Genomic DNA, 23,606 nt, shown 5'->3' with positions numbered 1-23,606 from the left:
AGCAAAGAGGAGGTAAAAAAACAACTGTTACTTGTTTCCCAATGTATCACTGTTTAAGAGGGTTTTCAGAGGAGCGAACGTGTCACCTTGGTGTGTATTCAGCCACACTCTTCACAACGGCGCTTGGGGAGGGGGGGGGAATGGTATGCGAGTGAAGTTCAGATCACACGACTGCGCACTCGGAAGCCCTTCGGGTGTCCCCTGTCTTCTTCCCCCCAGCACTTCCGCCACACCAGCTCCAGACTTCTACAGGCACCGGGGCGCTGCCTGGCGGTGGCCACGGGTCCCTACAGGGCTGGGCTTCCAAGCCCTGTACCCGAGGCCCCCAACATAACCAGGACGGACACCCCCTCGTGGTCTGGAGGAGGCACAAGCCCTCCTCTGGTCCTCCTGGGCGAGCCCAGCTGGGGACCACAATATATATATGAATATATGTATATTGTCAGGATCGCTGCAAGAAAAGAGATTGCTTTGTTAGCAAGAGAGTTATCTCTCTGGACTGAGTCATATACGTGACTGTGGAACAAGAGGATTGCTGGGTTTATATATAGCCAACAAATCACAGTGGGGTACTCCTTATTCTCACTGTGGATACAGGCATGGCTGGTCCTTCTGTTATCATATTGTCCCGAGTGGACAAAGCGGGCAGCAACGACAGTCACATTGCTTCCTGTATCATAGAGCGCCCGGACTAGGTGTCCGTTCAGTCTGGCCGGGCCTGTGAAGGGAGAAGCGATGGGTTCTCAGGGTCCTGCACTGGGTTCTCGCTCCAGTTATTTTGACTGGAGCAGATACAGTGTCGATCATCTGTGCGTTCGGTTTAACTGGCAGATCGGTGGCATTCAATGATTTCTACGAGGGTTTCCATATCAGCCTACGATAGTCTTCTCACAGGCACCATCAGGTTTTCAGGAAGGACGTGTACGAGGAAGTCAGCCATGACTACCTCTACTACATGCTCCGGTGTATTCTTGCCCACAGGTCGAAGGCTTGGGCCTGGGCCAGTCTCTCCAGGTCAAACTTCCATTCTCTACAGTGCTGGGCTTGGCATGTAGGGGTTAATCCGTAGCGGGCAAGGATCTCCCTTTTTAAAGTGGGATAATCAGCGGCTATTTTTTCTTCCAAATCATAATATGCATGTTGTGCCTCAACTGCGAGAAAAGACGCTAATATGTGACTCCACTTCCGGTGTGGCCAATGTTGTCCGCTAGCAGTGCACTCCAATATGGTAAAATATGCCTCTATGTCTTCTCAAGGTCTCATAGGGATGAATAGTTGAGCAGGACCTTGTCCTCTGGGGTGTTATACGCCATCTTGGTAGGCACAATGTCTGTCTGTGTTCATGAATTCCGCGTGGCGGTCTTGTAGCTAGGCGACTTGAATGGCCAGTTGTATGAACTCCGTGAGGCCTATCGGCTCAGCCATCATAAAAACTTTTACCCAACCCACTAACTTGCCGACTATGCCACCTGTGGTTAGGCAGTGAAAGGACAGACTGGAAAGAGTCGAAATGTTGGGACACCAATTGGGTCGTCCCTTTTAATTGTCACGAGACGAAACAAGCAAAATAAAAAATTAACTAAAAATAGCAACAATTCGCTATCCTGATCAGGGATTTCCTCCTAAAGGATTTATGAGAGTCACATGCTCTGCCGTGCGGCTCATTCCGGTCTCCCAGCCAAAGATGCCTTTTTCTTCGTTGCTTCTTCTTTAATAGAAGGAAAGGGGCAGGGTTAAGTGCCATTACCTGGTGGCTTGTCAGAGCTGTGAGGGAAGAAGAAGAACAGGACAAAGTCAGCAGTAGCCCCCCCTCTCATCTCGGCGGGTTATTGCATACCTTTCCCAATCCCTTAGAGGAGTCCCCTGATGCCCTTGCATTACTATACAGTGTATCCGGAAAGTATTCACAGCGCATCACTTGTTCCACATTTTGTTATGTTACAGCCTTCTTCCAAAATGGATTAAATTCATTTTTTTCCTCAGAATTCTACACACAACACCCCATAATGAAAATGTGAAAAAAGTTTACTTGAGGTTTTTGCAAATTTATTAAAAATAAAAAAACTGAGAAAGCACATATACATAAGTATTCACAGCCTTTGCTCAATACTTTGTCGATGCACCTTTGGCAGCAATTACAGCCTCAAGTCTTTTTGAATATGACGCCACAAGCTTGGCACACCTATCCTTGGCCAGTTTCGCCCATTCCTCTTTGTAGCACCTCTCAAGCTCCATCAGGTTGGATGGGAAGCGTCGGTGCACAGCCATTTTAAGATCTCTCCAGAGATGTTCAGTTGGATTCAAGTCTGGGCTCTGGCTGGGCCATTCAAGGACAAGCCACTTCTTTGATATCTTGGCTGTGTGCTTAAGGTCGTCGTCCTGCTGAAAGATGAACCGTCATCCCAGTCTGAGGTCAAGTGCTCTCTGTGGCAGGTTTTCATCCAGGATGTCTCTGTACATTGCTGCAGTCATCTTTCCCTTTATCCTGACTAGTCTCCCAGTTATTGCCGCTGAAAAACATCCCCACAGCATGATGCTGCCACCACCATGCTTCACTGTAGGGATGGTATTGGCCTGGTGATGAGCGGTGCCTGGTTTCCTCCAAACGTGACGCCTGGCATTCACACCAAAGAGTTCTATCTTTGTCTCATCAGACCAGAGAATTTTGTTTCTCATGGTCTGAGAGCCCTTCAGGTGCCTTTTGGCAAACTCCAGGTGGGCTGCCATGTGCCTTTTACTAAGGAATGCCTTCCGTCTGGCCACTCTACCATATAGGCCTGATTGGTGGATTGCTGCAGAGATGGTTGTCCTTCTGGAAGGTTCTCCTCTCCCCACAGAGGACCTCTGGAGCTCTGACAGAGTGACCATCGGGTTCTTGGTCACCTCCCTGACTAAGACCCTTCTCCCCCGATCACTCAGTTTAGATGGCTGGCCAGCTCTAGGAAGAGTCCTGGTGGTTTCGAACTTCTTCCACTTACGGATGATGGAGGCCACTGTGCTCATTGGGACCTTCAAAGCAGCAGAAATTTTTCTGTAACCTTCCCCAGATTCATGCCTCAAGACAATCGAGATGTCTTGGAGGTCTGCAGACAATTCCTTGACTTCATGCTTGGTTTGTGCTCTGACATGAACTGTCAACTGTGGGACCTTATATAGACAGGTGTGTGCCTTTGCAAATCATGTCCAATCAACTGAATTTACCACAGGTGGTCTCCAATTAAGCTGCAGAAACATCTCAAGGGTGATCAGGAGAAACAGGATGCACCTGAGCTCAATTTTAAGCTTCATGGCAAAGGCTGTGATTACTTATGTACATGTGATTTCTGTTTTTTTATTTTTAATAAATTTGCAAAAACCTCAAGTAAACTTTTTTCACGTTGTCATTATGGGGTGTTGTGTGTAGAATTCTGAGGAAAAAAATTAATTTAATCCATGTTGGAATAAGGCTGTAACATAACAAAATGTGGAAAAAGAGATGCGTTGTGAATACTTTCCGGATGCACTGTATATGTATGTACATCTATATACACTATATATATATATATATATATATATATATATATATATATATATATATATATATATATATATATATATACACTATTCGAGGTGTGGCAGAAAAGTAATGAGACTGATTTTTTATTTACCAAAGTTTTTATTCTTTTCAAACATCAATGTTATCCCATTCAAACTAGTTCCCTTGGGCAGCTACACACCGATGGAGACATTGTTCCCACTGTTGGTAGCAGCGCTGGAAGTCTTCAACCGGTATGGTCTTCAGCATGTCTGTTACACTCTTTTGGATGTTTTCTAAAGTCCCGAAATGACGTCCTTTGAGGACATTTTTCAGTTTAGGAAAAGGAAAAGTCACACGGACTGAGGTCAGGTGAATAAGGGGGCTGGGGAACCACAGGAATGCGTTTTTTCGATTGTCCTTCTTCTCAATTGTGAGGTTTTTCTGCACCATTTTGGCACAGACCTTTCGCATGTGCAAATGTTCAGTCAAAATTTGATGAACGGTAAATCTGTTCAAATGTAATTGTTCACTCAACATTCTTAATGTTAAACGACGGTCTGATCTCACAAGAGTGCTCACACGTTCGATGTTTTCATTGGTTTTCGAAGTTGAAGGCCTCCCTGAAAAACTTGAGCTCGGGATAAAGAATGTTCCCCATTGGCCTGTTTTAACTTTTCAAAAACACAACTTCGCTAATAGCAGTCACAAAAATCACGTGGGAGGGTACTGATACACGTGCTCTATCAAGGACAACAGCGCAGCGTTACCAGATCACTTGCAGTGTTGCCAGTCTCATTACTTTTCTGCCACACCTTGTGTGTGTGTGTATATATATATATATATATATATATATATATATATATATATATATATATATATATATATATATACACTGTATATACTATATATACACTATATATACTATATATATATATATACACTAGAAGTCAAGAAGCCCGTGCCTTGCGGCAACCGAAAAGGTTTATTTTAACAACAAATCAGTGCCACGATAACAAGACCACTTCAAGGACTTAACAAAACAAATAATTCTTTGTAGAGAAAGTATGGATTTCACAAACGTTGAATTTGTATCCCAGTCATTAGTATATATATGTTAATATGTATTTTGATAAATACATGTATAGATATGTATTTATATACACCTCACATCTTATCTATGAACTTAAATAACTGTGTCATAGTCATAATTACACTATATTAAGACAATCACTCAGGAAGCTAAAAATCTAATGAATGTAAAAGAAGTAAATATTGAAAGGTAATTGTTACATTGTAATTCTTACAATTCTGAGATAACTTGTAAATGTTTTCCAACTGATACCCAAAATTCCCTGAGCCAATTCAGACTAGTCGTCTTTTTCACTTGAAAAATAAAATCTTTATTAGTCAATTTATTATTAAAAATCATTTATTGTTCTTATCTTTCTTTACTCAGCATTTATAGTGTTATTAACAAAGGTATACTTTGTTTTTTTTTATTTCTCTTTGGTGCATATTCCCCTACAGTCATCTGCTGCTATTCAAGAGTTGGTTCGTTGTGTGGCTCTGGCAAGGATCACTTACGGTGATGAGCACTGGCAGCTGGCTCAGGCACATGCAAACCTGGCCCAAGGATACCTGCAATTCAAAGGTGAATCATGTTCAGAATCTTCAAGACCTCTAATATTTGGAAAAATGGACATTTGCATTTTAATGTCATTTTCTTAAAGTGCCTGCTTTCTGGAAATTGTAATGAAGAAAAATAATTTCCCTAATAATTTCACATCGAGTGGCTTTAGGTTTTATGTGACCGAATTGTCTTGTGTATCTGTTGTAGGACTTCCTCTGCAAGCAAAGCTGCACACAAAAAAAGCACATTCTGTACTTTTAAATTATTTAAACCAAATAGGCCAACAAGAAGAATCAGAAGTGATGAAAAGTCTCATTTGTATATTCTTAACAGAGGCAGGAGCTGCCATACATTTAATGGAATATCCTTTTTGATTTGTGCCAAATGCACAGGATCTGTCAGAGCAACACTGTTTTTATTTTATACACTTCTATAATTTTATGCTATCTGCTATTGTTGTTGATATAAGTGTTAGTTTCTCTCAGTGCTGAAGCCCAAGCTATTGTTTTTGTCACCAGGAGTGAACCAGTTATTTTAATGAATACCGATAAATTAATTGAAGTTTTAAGCTCACAAGTTATATTGCTTTGGCTGGTCTATGTGCTTAGGTGGGCCAGCTGATTTCTTCAGGTTTCTGTTTTTCTTGGAACTACATCAAACTTGGTGTTCTAAGGGAGCTATTTACAGTCAATCAATCAGCTTTAAAGTTTAGTAACAGGCATTTATATACTGTACAGTACAATGGAACAACAGTATTGCACCTCATTTGACGGCCTGAAAACTTTGATATTCTTAAAAATGTAAATAATGACATTTTTCCACCTAGATTGGAATAATTTACTCACATTTTTGTGAATGTCAAGCAAGTTATTATTTTACTAGACATTAAGCCTGTTACAATAACGGACGCTAGAACAGTAGTGCATAAACATTAGTAGGAACAGTCTATATTAAATGGCAAGGGACCTTATATGTGGCTGTAATATGCGTCACTGTATTGTGTGCCTTTAATTTTCTCTCTCAGTAATACTGGTTTGTATTTCTGTAAAATGCCTGTAATTTTGTCTGACAGTAATACAGTGGAACCTTGGTTCGAGGCCATAATTCGTTCCAAAACTCTGGTTGTAACCCGATTTGGTCGTGAACTGATGTAATTTCCCCCATAGGATTGTATGAAAATACAATTAATCTGTTCCAGACCGTATGAACTGTATGTAAATATATATTTTATTTAAGTTTTTAAGCACAAATATTGTTAATTATACTATTGAATGCACAGCGTAATAGTAAACTAAATGTAAAAACATTGAATAACACTAAGAAAACCTTGAACAACAGAGAAAACTAACACTGCAAGAGTTTGCGCTATAGCCTTACGACCCGCTCGCTAAAAACACTTTTTTTTAATGAGTTTTAAGCACAGGGAAAAAAAACAAACATTTGAAAAATCCGTAATTTAATAAACAACCCAGAAAAGTAACATTGCAACAATGCACGCGCGCATTTGTGTGTGTGTGTCTGTTGCATGCACGCCTGTGTGTGTGTGTGTCTGTCGCACGTGCGCCTGTGTGTGTGTGTGTCTGTCTGTCTTCTGTCTCGTGTGCACCTGTGTGTGTGTCTCTCTCCGCACACACAGGGAATGCACAGGAAGAAACTGAACACATGCCGTGTGGCCCCGCGCATGCGCACTTCACCAGAAGACACACACACACGGACACCTGGACGCACACAGGGGTTTTATTAAAGAGGATTATTTTTTTTATTCTCCATGGAGGGTGGGGGTCATGGTTTTGTGCATGACTTTTTAAGCAGCTCATGATTTATAATGTCAGATACTGAGTTGATTGGCCAAAAGTAAATTCATGTTTCGGACTACTTTGATATTGTTCCAGGAAAAACAGAAACTCAGCAGAATCAGTCACTGAAGTTATTGTGTGCTACTTATTATGCATACCTTTGTGAAGGTTTATTTATTTATTATTTTCAATTTCAATTTGTCATTGTCTCTTCATTACCTGTTTATTTAATATACTTTAGTATAGTTTTTCACTTGTCTTGCATTTGTCTTGAGATGTTGTACCATGGTCCTGTGGACCACTGTATGCTGCAGTGCGGAGTATGGTGTGGCGATAAAGCCACTTCAGAAAAAAACAGCAACTCTACTCAACTGAAACAGGCAACTTTTGAAAGTTAATGAGGTGTTCATATTATTTACCCCTGCTCATGATTATACCTGATAGGCTTAATCACAGAAGAATACTTGTTTTAGAGATATTTTCTTTAACGAGAACTACTTTGAAAGATGCTGAACAGAGTCTAGGAAAAGCCGAAAAACTGGTTGCTAAACTTCGAGATCTTGAAGTTTTCACCAAAGAAGAATTAACACATAAGGAAAAGGAACTTGTCATCAACTTTGCAAGGTAAGAATGTCTTGGTCAAATAACATGCTGTGCTTTAAGTACTCTATGACAATTTTACACAAAGCAAACAACACTAAACGTTTTAATAGCTGATGCAATAATAGGTTATCCCTCTTTACCTGTTTCTGAGAATTGTATTCAGATCAATTAAAATTTAAATGAGCTACTTTTACTGTAACAGGTTTTTACCTCCTTAGCAAGAAATGCATGTTTAGTCCGTGTTTAAAAGCTTTACTGGATTTAAAAATTGGAAAAGTGACTATCTCTCTGTCTGTTCTACTTGAAAGTTCCATCTGTGAGTAGTTTTCTTTGTCCACTTTTAATTCCCTTCAGCTTGAATGACTTGTTTTATTTTGATCTAAAAGGCAGAAACAGCAGATATCTTTAATATTCCAAAATTACCTACCTTGTTTGGCTTAAAGATTTGTCTTTAAAAGACCAGAAATCACTTAATTTCTTTTTATTTCATTAATGGGAGATTTTATTCTTTGGTTTTAGTTAGACTTTTTGCCTTGACTACAGTGTGAAGCAGTATTTTGTTGGTGAGGTGTGGAGGAGAAATCCTTTAGTACTGATTCTCTGTATATTAAAATATGTGAACCAGTTACAATTAAATGTTGTCAGCAAAGTAACAATCTGATGGTTCAGGAGTCAGCTAGAATATGCTACCAGCATAGAAGATGCTTATTGAATCCATGACAAGATAACAACATATTTCTGCCATACCTACAGGATATTGAATATTTGAATTATAATTTGTATTGTAACCTTCAGAGGCCTGACGGTGACAAAATATTTGCATTCTTTGGCTAGCTATGCCTTAATTACAACTTTCTTGAAAACACTATTTACATTAGATAAAAATGTCGAAATTTCACTTAAATATAGTGGTACCTTGGTATACGTCCGCTTTGGAATGCAAAAAATTTTGCTTGGTATACGACCTTTGTTTGGAATACGACTCGCATGCTAGAACACCGCGCTACCCTTGTTTACCTCTCTCGAGACAAAGCCACGACTGCCCACGAGTGTCAGTATGCCAGTTGCCAGCATTCAGTGAAAAACCCGCGCCATAACTCTCTGTGAATTTTCATGTAATTTTGTGTTTTTTCCCGTAAATTTGAATTGATTGTTGGAAAGTATGAAGGTGGCATGCATATCCGGGACTTGTCTGCTGCATACCATATGCCGAGAATGATAGTATCTACAATTGTGAAAAACAAAGACGTTATTAAAATGTAAAGTGAGGTTAAATTTTCATTTATTTCATCTAATTGCTTTTGTAGTTATGTATTTTAGTATTAAGCAGTGTTCAAATTATTTTATACAACCCCATCAATGTATAATATGCCAATAACAATAGGATTTTTTTTCATGGGAACGGATGAATCATTTTCCTTTATTTCTTATGGGAAAAATTTGTTTGGTATACGTCCTGTTTGGTATAAGTCAAAGGGTCTGGAACGGATTAAGGACGTATACCGAGGTACCACTGTAGATTTAGTCCACTATCCTAAGCTTCTCCCTTCCCTCTACTGCAGAGGATTTCTGTCTAGCTGCCAAACAGACATAATAGGTATTTTGCACTCATACCAGTGGTTTTGAAGCAACATACCTTTAGATTACCTGGCATTGTCTTTTAAACATGACAATTCTGAATAGATTTTCAATAATGAAAGGAAATTGTCCCTTCATAAAACTCATTCCAATTGAAGAACAATGTCACACATTCTTACTCTAAGTCTCACACATTTATCGTTACTCATACTGTGGGACATACCCTGGGCAAAATCCTACTTGGAGGAATCCTGGGCTACACGTTTTGGAGATATGTGAAGCTTATATGTCATTGGAATACATTTTTTGTAATGCTGTCCTACTGAAACATTCTTAACAGTTGCTAACCTTTTGGATATTTCATTATGTTTTTAATGATTATCTCATCATTATTATCATTGATATCAACAAAAGTAGGGAAAAATATTTCTTGCTTGGTTTCTGTATTTATATCTGCACTTTTCAGTCCAACACATCTAGTATGGCAAAACACTCCCAATATCGCTGAATATTTTTGTACCCTTACTCTTCACTTCTGAGTTTTCACTAAGAGTGCTAGTTAGTAATCTCTCCATTAGAGCTTTGAAAAACAAGCTACTATTTGTCCATTGGCGCTTTAAAAATTTTAAAATTTGTCCAAGTGTGTTTGGGCCCTTTGACAGATGACCATTTGAATAAGACTGATATTTTCATGTGCATGATTTGGAGAGTGTAATTAATTACTAAGTGTATACAACATTGATATACTGCATAAGCGGGCCTATGGTGGGAGACCTTCACATAACAACTCCTTTAAAAGCTCATCAAAATTCAGCCTGCTGATTGGATGGTCTGGCAAAATCAGGTCAGTTTCTTTTCATTAGGACAGTAGATTGAAAGGAAATACTAGTCCTTCACAATAAAGGAAAAAGGACATATCCCTGTTTATACTTGTAGCAGTAATATAAAGAAAAACAAAAAATGAAGCCCATCATTATCAGGCACTCCAGACCAGCAATAATAAGATGAAAAACCTTATTAAATGCCAGTCTTCATGATTATAACAATTATAAAAATTAATTGAAACAAAAATAATTGAATATTAGAAACTGTACTGTTGAGTAAAACAAAAACATTGTGTTAAAGTAATGGAAACTCAGCCTTGATTTATTTCTGGAGCTGATGATGCAGTAGTTAGTGCACCAGGCTGATGATTTGGGTGCCTCATAGCTAAAAGTTATTCTGCATCACTTGCAGTAATTTAATTACTGGTCCATTTACCAAAGGTGCAGACACCTTATTTATTTATTTTTTTTAATGTTGGATGTCAGTGGGTAGTACTGTTGTCTCATGTACCTAGTGCCCTGGTTATGATTACGACATCCAGTTGCTGTCTGTGTGGTGGCTGCCCATTCCTTGTGTCTATTTGAGTTTCATTCACCTCTTCAAAGACCTGCTAATTGGACCGATTATCAGTTCCAGATTGGCTCAGTATGGGCGTGTGCATGAGTGGGTACTGTCTCAGAAGTAAGGTCACTGAATCCTTTTATAGTAGGGAAAGAAAATCATCAGTAGTTGAAATCATGAAGGAAGAAATCTTTTGTTCAGGACCATATATAAGGCAAGGCATCTAAATTTGTTGTTCTGAGGCCTTGATACTAGTTACTTAGCACAGGCTAATTTTAGAACTGAGTCTAGGTTTGTGGAATGTGGCAAATAACTGCACTCAAATTTGTCAAGTGCCATTTTGTATCTGGGAATAAAAGAACTTCTGATCCACTATTTATAATCAGGCTCATAGAATATTAAAGAGAAGTACAAATGGCATCCTTTAATGTCTGTATGATCTTGTCAAACAAAAGTAAAAGAGTCTTTTCTAAATTGTGTAGTGTGCAATTTGGCAAGCATCCAGGGATTGTTGTTTAAGGAAGAAATACATTTTTCTCTTGTAGGCAAATAATTATTTTGGCTCAGCAGAATATTTTTGGAAAAATTACTGCTTTCCCTAAATTTTTTAGATGATTCAAGCCACTAAAGTTACAAGCTTTGTGAAGATTTATTTCCATTAAATTCTGTTAGGTAGCCATATGACATTGGTGATAGTCTATGTAAAGGTTATGTAGTATTGCAAGTCATTTTGTGGTGTCTAGCTGTAATTGTAAAAAGAAAATGGTGTTTACTGTATAAGGCAAATACAAAACAAAACTTAGTTCAGAATATATATTGCATTGAGATAAATGTATAACTCTCAAAATGATGGGATTTAATAGCACCATAATGGCTATGTAGTTATACAGTTTTTCTAACTTCCAATCCTCTGCTACCCATCACAATGTAAAAATTAATTTACTGTACCATTATAATAAAATACATTGGGAAACATTAAAAGAGACTGATGAAATATTGTTGGATTATTAAATATAGGTCTGTACCATTGGAGTAAGAGTTATTCTAAAAAATATACTTTTTTTTCGGCAACAGCAGAGGGAGCTCTGTCACTACAGCTGCAGCAAATATTTCTTTATTTATTCTTTGACAGTTCAAATTAGTACTGGTATATAGCAGAAACCCTTGTTAGCTCACCCTATATTAATTTAAATAACTTTGTTATTTTTAAACCCTAGAAAGGAACTCTCCATCATGCATTTGTGCAGTTTAGACAGGAAGAGTAGCATTAGTGACCTAAGCACTGGATTGTAAAGAGTGCTGGTTTAGTCCCAATGATTCATTCACTGACACTTAACCTGCTTGTGGAAACACTACTCTATATATGTACTGTTGCCAGCAAAGAAACAGGATTGTTTTCTTTATTGAAAGGTAGCATATAAAGCATGTGTGTTCTTATTGATTTATATATAATTTATAAAGTTAAGAAAGCATCAAATAATATGTGCAGTTCTGTTAGTAAATAACACAAGAAATATCAAAAATTGTATTCCTCTGTGTTACTGTATGTTTAGCCAACTTAAATATGATTGAGATAAACGGATGTAAAAGGTGTGTCTTCTCAAGGCAAATCTCTGAAAAATGTGCAGGATTTTTGTTCATTGAGAAGTAGAGACTTGTCTTCAGGAAACAAGTCAGATGGACCAAATGGCTCCCTGCATTTTATTAGTTTTGCTGCATTCTCTAATTGGTCGTGACACTGAAATTCTTTTCCTCTCTTCTTTCCCCTACAATATGAGGCAACCACTTAAAATAGCTATAAATAATCTGACTTTTAGTTTCATTAAAAAGCATTATTTTAGATATAACTTGCAGCATCTACATGTGCATCCTTAAGACATGCATATTTTCAAAATATATTACAGCCATGGCAACGTATGATTGTCAGGGCTCCTCTTATGTGTGTGAATGAAAATTCATATATAATTAAGGATAAAAAAGAAACAAAGCAGAAGTGCACTGCCTCATTTCAGATGTAATAGCTTTTTCAATATTAAGAAAGCATTGTATTTTTAGCACAATAGCAACACTTCAGAAATAACTAATAAACAGTTAATATAAAACTTATTTTTTCTACAGCATGAAGGAAATGGAAATAGAGATTCTGTTTCACAGGATTTGTATTTTTTGCATAAGATAATAATGCAGCATTTTAAAAAGGGGAAAAAGCTCTTTAGTCTGGCATATGAGCATTCTGGTTGCTACTTATTTATTATTAATAGTAAGCAAGGAACTGGTTTCCTGACTAGAATAAAGTTAATGTGGGCAAAATTTATGAGCAGTAAGATAATAGCATTTAGCACTGGGCAGTTTCAATATATATCCGCACAATTTGTTTCTGGCTGCTATGCATTATACACATACGCAGTTATTTTTCAGTCTTAGAAGGTGGTAGCATGTTAACAGTTCAACTTTAGTACATTATAAAAAGCAGCTTTCTTCTCTTTTCTAAGATTTACTCTAGTAAGATGTTGGATTGTGATCTGAGTGAAAAAAAAACATACTTTTGGACCAGTCCATATTTTATTATTGATTTTTTTTATTAGAAATGTCATATAAATAATATCCTTAAAGTGACATTGGGCATTGTTGTTGGAAGGCCTGGGGAGGAGCCAAGAGTCACATGTGTGCTGTAACCAGGAAGTGCGTCATAGGCAGAGCGACGGCAGAAGTGACGTACATCCGGGGTGAAGAAAAGGACTTGTACCTGACCTGGAAGTGATAAAGAATCACATGGACTGGGGATTGGGAACAGTTCCGTGTCAGGGAATATAAAAGGACTGTGGGAGCTCCCAGACGGCGAGCTGAGCTGGGTGGTAGGAGGGCAACGTGTCTGGGAGTGGTGGAGAGTATTATTGTAGTTATTATTGGTTTGTTTATGAGTATTGTGGAGGAGAGGGTGCTTTGTGCACTGTGCAGAATTAATAAAGTCAACATTTGGACTTTTATTTGGTGTCTGGAGTCTTGGACAGCGGTTCAAGGGAGCGATAGCGCCCCCTATCTGTCACACCTGGTAAATACAAAGCAGCATGAGCGGGAGTTGATAACCCAATGCATTGTTTATGTTTTATTTAAAATCTGATCATTCTACCCTGTCACAAGTTAGGATGGCAATTTAGAGCTAAATGTCTATTGTATTCTAAATTAAATTTAACTATGCTGTGAAAGTGCTGTAGAACAAAGTGACCTTGTCCACTCTTTCCTTTAGCATGGTAAATGAGACTTCCAACTATATCTAACAGGAATGGGAGCTGAAATCTGGGACTACACAGTTAACGTAAACTTTCACCTCAGCCCCAATTACAATTTAGCAAGCAAATAAAAATATACCGTTAGTCTGTGGGAACTACTAGAGTTGGCCTCTCTTGCTATTCAAGGTGACCCCAACATCTGGCTGTCTATTTCAAAATTTGTTGCAATCCAGTGATGTCCTTGTTAGTGCATTCAAGCTGATCTAGGCCTCGTTAGCAAGTACGAGTCGTCACTCATAACATTGTGCCTTTATATGCCTGGAAACTCAATTAGAAATGTCTCGCCTTTGTTTTATAACTGACTCTCTGCATGTTCTTAAAGGCTAGGCTTAGCTGCCTCTGTAGCAGACACCCTACCCCAAGTTTCTAGGACATGGCCCTGCACAAAATGCCTTGAGCACCACTTGTCATAAGGGAAATTCTAGAGTCCATACCTCAACGGTGCAGAACAGTGAGCTGGTGAAACGCAGAGCCCAGCCCTGTCGAAGAAAGTGAAGACTGTAGGCAAAAGCAACAGGCTGAATGGCCTGTTCTGGTCGTGATTGTTCTAATGTTCTTATGTAAACTACAAGATGACAACATCTTACACGAGTATGAGGGTTTTGAATTAACTCACATAAGGAAAGTAAATTGTTGTGTTTATTTTTTGTTTGTTTGTTTGTTTTTACTTAATTTATATCAACATCAAACCAACCCCAGCACCATTACAGAAGTGTGCACATGACTGACTAGGCAAAGAACAAGAAGGCACAATGGCAGTACAGACAGGAGGCCAGCTTAACCCCTTGTTGCCTAACTTTATTTACAATGTGTGTTTTTGCTGTCAAGCAGATGCTAAATTATGGGGAGATTGTTAATTTGAATATAGCACACAAGTGAACAATAAGCTGGCATGTATTTTTATTTTAGCACAACTTTCCTAAAATTTGAACAATTTCTCGAAATTAGCTGCCAAAATCCACGTGCACAGCCACACCAACACTTCGCTTCCATCAGGTGGATTTAGTTTCCACTACGACTACTAGAGGGCGTGACCAGTGCTTCCAATACAATCCTTGGTACATACTGAATACATATCGATTGGCATTGACGGCATACATATGCCACCTCGGCTGCATTCAGGCTGGAAGTGGTTTGTAGCGATTTTGCGACAATCGCCTATAAGGGGTTAAGGCAAAATATACTGCTCAAAAGAATTAAAGGAACACTTTTTAATCAGAGGATAGCATAAAGTCAATGAAACTTATGGGATATTAATCTGGTCAGTTAAGTAGCAGAGGGGGTTGTTAATCAGTTTCAGCTGCTGTGGTGTTAATGAAATTAACAACAGATGCACTAGAGGGGCAACAATGAGATGACCCCCAAAACAGGAATGGTTTAACAGGTGGAGGCCACTGACATTTTTCCCTCCTCATCTTTTCTGACTGTTTCTTCACTAGTTTCACATTTGGCTACAGTCAGTGTCACTACTGGTAGCATGAGTCGATACCTGGACTCTACAGAGGTTGCACAGGTAGTCCAACTTCTTCAGGATGGCACATCAATACGTGTCATTGCCAGAAGGTTTGCTGTGTCTCCCTGCACTGTCTCAAGGGCATGGAGGAGATTCTAGGAGACAAGCAGTTACTCTAGGAGAGCTGGAGAGGGCCATAGAAGGTCCATAACCCATCAGCAGGACCAGTATCTGCTCCTTTGGGCAAGGAGGAACAGGATGAGCACTGCCAGAGCCCTACAAAATGACCTCCAGCAGGCCACTGGTGTGAATGTCTCTGACCAAACAACCAGAAAGACTTCATGAGGGTGACCCAAGGGCCCCATGTCCTCTAATGGGCCCTGAGCTCACTGCCCATCAGCATGCAGCTCGATTGGCATTCGCCATAGAATACCAGAATTGGCAGATGCACCACTGGTGCCCTGTGCTTTTTACAGATGAGAGCAGGTTCACCCTGAGCACGTGACAGAAGTGAAAGGGTCTGGAGAAGCCATGGAGAACATTATGCTGCCTGTAACATCATTCAGCATGAGCAGTTTGGTGGTGGGTTAATGATTGTCTGGGGAGGCATATCCATGGAGGGTCACACAGACTGCTACAGGCTTGACAAAGGCACCTTGGCTGCCATTAGGTATCAGGATGAAATCCTTGGACCCATTGTCAGACCCTATGCTGGTACAGTGGCTCCTGGTGCACGACAATTCCTGACCTCATGTGGTGAGAGTATGCAGGCAGTTCCTGGAGGATGAAGGAATTGATACCATTGACTGGCCACCACACTTTCCTGACCTAAATCCAAAAGAACACCTCTGGGACATTATGTTTTGGTCCATCCAATGCCACCAAGTTGCACCTCAGACTGTCCAGGAGCTCAGTGATGCCCTGGTCCAGATCTGGGAGGAGATCCCCCACAACACCATCTGTCATCTCATTAGAAGCATGCACCGAAGTTGTCAGGCATGTATACAAGAACACAGGGGCCATACAAAGTGCTGCGTACAATTTGGAGTTGCTGAAATTAAATTTTGGCAAAATGGACTAGCCTGCCACATAATTTTTTCACTCTGATTTTTGGGGCGTCTTTGAATTCAGGCCTCTGTAGGTTGATCATTTTCATTTCCATCAAACGATGTGGCATCCTTTTGTTCCTAACACATTACCCAGTCTATATCAGTATAGATATCCAGGAGGATTTCTTTTTCCCATTGAGATCTGATGTGTTTTCAAAGTGTTCCTTTAATTTTTTTGAGCAGTTTATATACAAAATGAAGTGAAAGTAAGAAAAACAAATTTAAAAATTATTATATACATAATTGCATAGTACATACAGTAGTTGGAATAATAACAATATTTACATACTCTGAGTGTAACACTGACAATTGAAGGAGAGAGTACAAGTTTTCTCCTTTTTTCAATTTTTGCAGTTAATTTTGCCTTTTAGCCAAGTTGATATTCGTACAGTAATGCTTACAGTCATCATTGCAGTTCTTCATATATTTTTCTGATTACTAAATGTGGTCATTTAATATTGCACCTCTTTATTGTCAAATTGGATGAATAGATGTTTAAAGAAAAATGCTTTGCCTTATGAAAGGGCTATTATTGTTTTTGATCGTTTGATATTTGAGTTTTTTTCTCCCTTGATTATAATGGTGTTGTAGTATTCTGGATTCACATCTTGTCAGTAGCTGTTTAATTTGTTAGTGCCAGGTTAACTGACATTGGGGGCAAGCTTTGGCCAATTTCCAGAAAACTGGGATGAATGTATTTTGAAGAGATATATAATTCTTCATGCAATAATAGGCACAATACACTTTATATGGTCAAGGAGGCACAGTGGCTGCTGCCTCACAATAAGGAGACTGGGGTTTGTATCCCTGGTGCTCCTTGTGTGGAGTTTGCATGTTCTCTACGTGTCCACATGTGTTACCTCCAGATGCTCTGGTTTCCTCCTACTATCCAGAAACATGCAGGCTTAGTGAATTAGCTTTGCTAAATTAGCCCGCTTACTGTATGTGCCTGTGTGTGTTCACCCTGCAATGGGCTGGTGCACTGTCCAGGTGATATTCCTGCCTTGCTCCTGATGAGTCTGCAGCTGCCCCATGACCCTGCACTAGTAAACAGCTTAAGAAGATGGATTAATGAATGTATGTTATGGTGTGTACTGTATAATTATATTTGGTATTTTTAATAGGATATTGTATGGAATTTTCAGTGACCTTTTTTGTCTTTTCATTTAATATTCTTTACTTTTACTGCCAAATCATGGGAATGAAATCCTATGTCCATTTGATTTTGTGTAAAATACTATAAAACAACAAGTCAGAATAATCTATGTTGACCTCGTTTATGTTTTTTAAAAGAAAACTGAGCACTTAATGGTTTTAATCATGAAATAGGACTGGAGCAGCAAATCTCATGTACATTTGGTATTATTATCCTTGAAATGCAAGAAGCTTGTATATTTGTATCAATAATTTCACAGTATTATTGCTGCCCAAAAAATGAATTCTGTGTTTCTGTTTGTAGACTTCACAAACCATTTTTCAAACATTGCTGATTAATAAAAGTAACTTTCCGTCTTGCTACACCGGGCCTTTTTTCCTCGTCACATCTTAACATAACAGTGCATTCTGACAGCTTAAAATAATCACCACAGTTAACCTCTCATGTTGAAAAGGTAGCATTTTGTTCTTTTACCTTCGAGGATTCTTAAAGCTGTTGAATTAGTTTTACTAGAAGCACTGTCTTTATTATTGGTGGTGCTTTTTTATTTTTCCATGGATACAGCCATGAGTGCTTCTTCCAGCTGGGTCAAGCTGTTATATGTCCTGAGGGGGAGGCAGAGGAAATGGGATGTCACAAACCTCAGAATTATATATTTATTAACATGGATTATTTTTTATTATAATAATCCCTTGTGTATACAACAGCCTTTTCATAAAGTGAGATAATAATGTTTTATGTTCAACATACTGTGTTACAGGAATGATAAAGTTTTATACAGGTTCAAAAATAGTATTTTTTACATTCTTTAACATATGAATTTATAGCTGTAAATTCTATATTTTATCCACAACTATGAGTACATTTTACCTTTTTCCTGCCATATATTCTAGTCAAAAGTATTGTGATTTTTGAGGCTTTAAATTATGCAGAATTAATTTCTGTTATAATTTTATATCTATTGTATTATTAATTCTTTTTGGTGTACAAGTAAAATCCAAAAACAAATACATTTCAGAATAAGCTTGCACTAGCTCAATTAATAAAAACTATAGTTATAAATATTTAATAAGTAAATGTTTCCTGTGTAATGAGTTCAATTGCTTTGTTGTACTTGTGGATAATTCACTTTTCTTCCTGTATCACACTTCACTCCATGGCTCCAATCCTCTTTGAAAGACTTTGTTACAGAATTTGCTAATTAAGTCTTGGGTTCAAAGTATATTAATATCTAAAACTGTTGATCCAGTGTGGATCTTTTTGGTGTAAGTGGTTAGTAGCACATAATACCTCAAACTTTGAGATGGCTTATTTTCATTAGGGACCTGTGATCTCTAAAACTGAAACTCGAGTACATTGCTACAAATGGAGGTTCACTTGTCAGTTGGTTAATCACTTTTTATTTTTTTGAGGTTGAGGTTGGGAGCACACACTGATAAAGCACATTGCTGCACTCGCCACATGACGAGCCACCTCAGGATCCCAAATTAGGACCCGAGCACAGCCGTGCAATGGGTGACACCTCGGCACCACACTACTTTAAATCAAATGGAACAGTGTGAGGTTTTTCTTACAGTGGCTGGAGTGCCAATCCTGCCACCAACCCCAGAGTTTTCCCTGCAAGTTGGAGGACCTGCTTGCTGGGCAGGATGGAAGAACCAACAAAAATAATAGATAAGAACATATCAATACACACTTACATAACATAGATGTACAGTACAAGTAATAGAAAAAGTAGATTCCTTATATAGAGATTCAGTCTTTAGTCTCTAAAGAAAAGTCAGGTGCTATGGTCAGGGATGGCATAAAAAAATCCCCTAGAGGCCAGATGCTGGGGCAGAGTTGTTCACTTTCCATGGCCAGCTTCTGCAGCAGTCTAGTGCACAGTATGCTTTTGATTTGATTTTATTTTTTTCATTAGAATATTATTTTGTGCTGTTAACCTTCTTTTTCAGTCTGGGAATGATCGTTATTGTTTTTTCCATGTAACATGATGCTTAACTGAACGTCCAGAATATTTAGAACCATGCTGTTTAATTGTAAAATATATAGTTTTTTTATTTGTAAGATTCTCCAGGTTATGAAAATAGATACCATGTTTGTGGATAGCATTTCATAATAATCACTATTTTCACTTTAAAACAGAGGAAAATATGCAAAAATAAAATTTTCCATTTATTCAATCACAACTTGTTCAATTTCCAAAACCACCTGGGTCTGCAGTACTGAACCTCCCTTGTAACTCTTAATGGAGGGATTTTCCCACACAGGAAAAAGCATGATGAGTCAGACTCCTAAATAATGAATGTGTGCTGTTTTTAGGATCTCTCTTTGTTTTTTAGTATTACAAATGTGTTAATCTCATCTGTACAGTTCTGTTTAATGGAGGCAGAGTTTAACCGAATATTCCGCATAAGAAGGGCACCAAAGTGTATGAAATCGTATACTTATGGGACACTCAAGCTGCAGGGCCTTGATGTTTTTGAGCCAGTACATCTTCTAGATAGAGAGAAGTAAAGAGCAACTTTAATGACTAAGTCACTGGATTACAAACCATAATTAAAAAAAAAAAATTATTCAGTCTCCACCTTTAAGTAGGTGACCCTGAGTTAATTGTTTCACCCGAGTGTGCTCCAGGTTAATATATATAAACTATTGTATAGTATATTTCTGCATTGACAAGTATTTTAATATGTTTTATGTGGTATTAAGGGTACTTTAAAATAGTAAAGTGTATTGGGTCAGAATATGGAATTTTAATGTGCTTGATTTGTGGTATGTTTTCTATTGAATGGCACCAAAAATTGTATTTTAAAGTTCACCTTTCAGCTTTTGAAATGCCACAAAGACTAAAAGATGTGCTGGAAAATGTGAGCCTTCTGAAATGTCGACAGATGCATGTCTCCTTACTTTAGAAGAACTTTGTTGCAGTTGCAATTGAGAATGGTTCCAACAATATAACCATTGTATGATAAGAATAATAAATAGAAAATCTTTTGACATTGGGAGCCCTGGTATAGTTTTGTTTTCATTCAGATCTTTGTTTTGGTCTGACATTGGAGGTGCATAGCAAACCTGTAGTCCGTAGTGTTGCTGTGACATTTGAAGGTGTCAGCCTTTTATTTTGCACACACACAGGTTGTGGAAATATGCTGATTTAGCCTGACATAAGTCGTCCTTTTATGCTTATTAATTATATGTTTCTCATGTATTGGAATGTTTTGTTCTTCCTCCACCCAGCATTGCATCTCAGTAGTTTTTTCACCACTTCTGGTCAAAGTTATTGAATAGAAAGAGTGTAGTGCTGTAAAGAAATGAAAACAAGAGACACACATGTAGGCTGTCAAAACATGCCATTGTAGCCTGCAGTAAAGCATTGTATTATGTAAATAGCGTAAAACATAAAATTTTATTCCTTTCACTTTTATTCTGGAGAAAAAATAATGGTGGCTTCTTCTGGGTCATTTCTTGATTTGTTGTGAAAAAGTGCCATCTTGCCTATAATTTTATTTTGCAGTGCCTGATTGTAGCATCTTTGATCTTCTCGTACTCCTGTTCATGTGTTTCCTTTCAGATGCCCAGTCTTTCGGTTCACATTCAGCCATGTCGGAAAATTCTAATGACATCAACAAACTGAAGTAGAGTGGATGGCTTCTTTTGAAGTTATCTTTTCTTATTTCACTATTGTCATTATTTAGTGAAGGAGTCTACAACTAGATTTACAAAGAGCTGCAGTGATTGTGATTTTTCATTCTGAACAATGTTTTAAATGCTAAGCTAATTCTTGCTATTCAGAGAGATCAGAAAAAGTTTTATTTAAATAGATCCGTTTGTCAGATTTTATAGACCGCTATAGAAGCAGGTGTTGTTTAATTTTGGAGGCATTTCTCTTTTGTTGCTTCCTCTCTGCCCAGCTAGCTGCCAGTTAATGATTAAGCAGTGTGGCCTTACCCAGCTGGGATGCCCTGACAATGAAAGGACCTGAGGACAGAGCTTTTTCAGGACATATTCTCACCAGGACCGATAGAGAGCAGCCCCCTTGGCTTACAGCGGGGCACAGGTTTGGAGCATGGAAACTCAACCCTGCTGGGGCCTGTGGGGGTCCCTTCTGGCTGTCCAGGGGAGAAAATGTCCTGAAAAAGCTCTGTCCCCAGGTCCTTCCATTGTGGCTGGGTATGGGCCCTGCTGTCCCCACTGTGCCAATTGTAAATAAGCCACCCGTGCAGTTTCCGGACTTGATGTGTGCTCATAATAATGAAGCTGATTTGATAAAGTATTAGAAAACAAAAAAAAAAGAGAGAAAATATGGTGGGTAAAGGGTACCAATCCTCTCAATTTACGAAACATTATTTACTTGTAAAATTAAATACAGACCATTAATAATGTTTGACACAATAAAATTAAAAGCAAGTGTGAGACATCCACAATACACTGTGTGCACAATTATTAGGCAAGTGAGTATTTTGACCGTATCATCATTTTTAATGCGTATATTCCAACTCCAAGCTGTATTAACTTGAATGCTTATTGGATTTAAGCACGTCAGGTGATGTGTATTTGTGTAATGAGGGAGGGTGTGGCCTAAGGAGATCAACACCCTATATCAAGGTGTGCAGAATTATTAGGCAGCTAGTTTTCCTCAGGCAAAATGGGCCAAAAAAGAGATTTAACTGACTCTGAAAAGTCAAAAATTGTAAAAAGTGTTTCAGAGGGATGCAGCACTTTTGGAATTGCTAAGATATTGGTGTGTGATCACAGAACCATCAAACATTTTGTTGCAAATAGTCAACAGGGTCGCAAGAAACGTGTTGAGAACAAAAGATGCAAATTAGCTGCCAAAGATTTGAGAAGAATCAAACGTGAAGCTACCAGGAACCCATTATCCTCCAGTACTTTCATATTCCAGAGCTGCAACCTACCTGGAGTGCCCAGAAGTACAAGGTGTTCAGTGCTCAAAGACATGGCCAAGGTAAGGAGGGCTGAAACCCAACCACTACTGAACAAGAAACATAAGTTGAAACGTCAAAACTGGGCCAAGAAATATCTGAAGACAGATTTTTTTCAAAGGTTTTATGGACCGATGAGATGAGAGTGACTCTTGATGGACCAGATGGATGGACCTGTGGATCAGTAATGGGCACAGAGCTCCACTCCAACGTGGAGGTGGGGTACTGGTATGAGCTGGTATTTTTAAAGATGAGCTAGTTGGACCTTTTGCATTGAAGATGAACTCAAAATCAACTCCCAAACCTACTGCCAGTTTTTCGAAGACACTTTCTTCAAACAGTGATACAGGAAAAGACCATGATTTTTATGCAGGCCAATGCTCCATCACTTGCATCGAAGTTCTCCACTGCGTGGCCAGCCAGTAAAGGCCTTAAAGATGAAGGAATAATGACATGGCCCCTCTTCCTCATCTGACCTAAACCCTATCGAGAACTTCTTAACCGCTAGATTTACGGGGGAGAAAAACAATACACCTCTCTGAAGAGTGTCTGGGAGGCTGTAGTCACTGCTCCACAAAAAGCTGATCGTCAACAGATCAAGAAACTGACAGACTCCATGAATGGAAAGGCTTATGACTGTTATTGGAAAGAAGGGTGGCTATATTGGTCATTGATTGGTTGATTTATTTTTTTGAAATGTCAGAGATGTTTATTTGTAAATTTTGAGGTGTTTGTTTATTATTCTCACTATAACAGATGAAAATAAACAAGTGAGATGGGAAAATTTTCATTTTTCCTTTAGTTGCATAATAAATCTGCATACTAATAGTTGCCTAATAATTGTGCGCACATATGTATTCCCCTGATGATGTTCACACTCACATTTCCGTTGTGAAACATTCAGGTTTCAGGTTTATTAACATTTTGGATTGACTGATAGCACTGTGTTTGTTCCATATTAAAATTAATCCTCAAAAATACAACTTGCCTAATAATTCTGCACTCCCTGTAATTATGACAAGTGCCTTCTAAATAAGTAATTAGTTTAGTTTAGTTTGAAGAAAAATTGTAACCTACTGTAACCTACTGCAGCACAACAAAAAGTGAGTTAGAGACCAATGGTGCATGAAAAGAATTTCTTT

At 38.4% G+C, this 23,606-nt stretch overlaps 1 protein-coding gene across 2 annotated transcripts in view; it reads left to right on the top strand.

Annotated features, from left to right (window-relative positions):
* LOC120541539 (tetratricopeptide repeat protein 23-like) overlaps positions 1–23,606 on the top strand; it is an 82,733-nt gene that overhangs the window by 4,253 nt on the left and 54,874 nt on the right. For both annotated transcript variants that reach the window (XM_039773264.1, XM_039773263.1), the window contains exons 3-5: positions 5,045–5,168; positions 5,355–5,508; positions 7,442–7,567. In XM_039773264.1, the coding sequence (XP_039629198.1) occupies positions 5,045–5,168; positions 5,355–5,508; positions 7,442–7,567 (404 nt within the window). The remainder of the gene's footprint in view (positions 1–5,044; positions 5,169–5,354; positions 5,509–7,441; positions 7,568–23,606) is intronic.

This window comes from Polypterus senegalus, chromosome 12 (assembly GCF_016835505.1).
Source record: "Polypterus senegalus isolate Bchr_013 chromosome 12, ASM1683550v1, whole genome shotgun sequence".
NCBI lineage: Eukaryota > Metazoa > Chordata > Cladistia > Polypteriformes > Polypteridae > Polypterus > Polypterus senegalus.
Note: the sequence above shows the minus strand (reverse complement) of the source record. Positions and strands in the feature narration are given on the sequence as shown.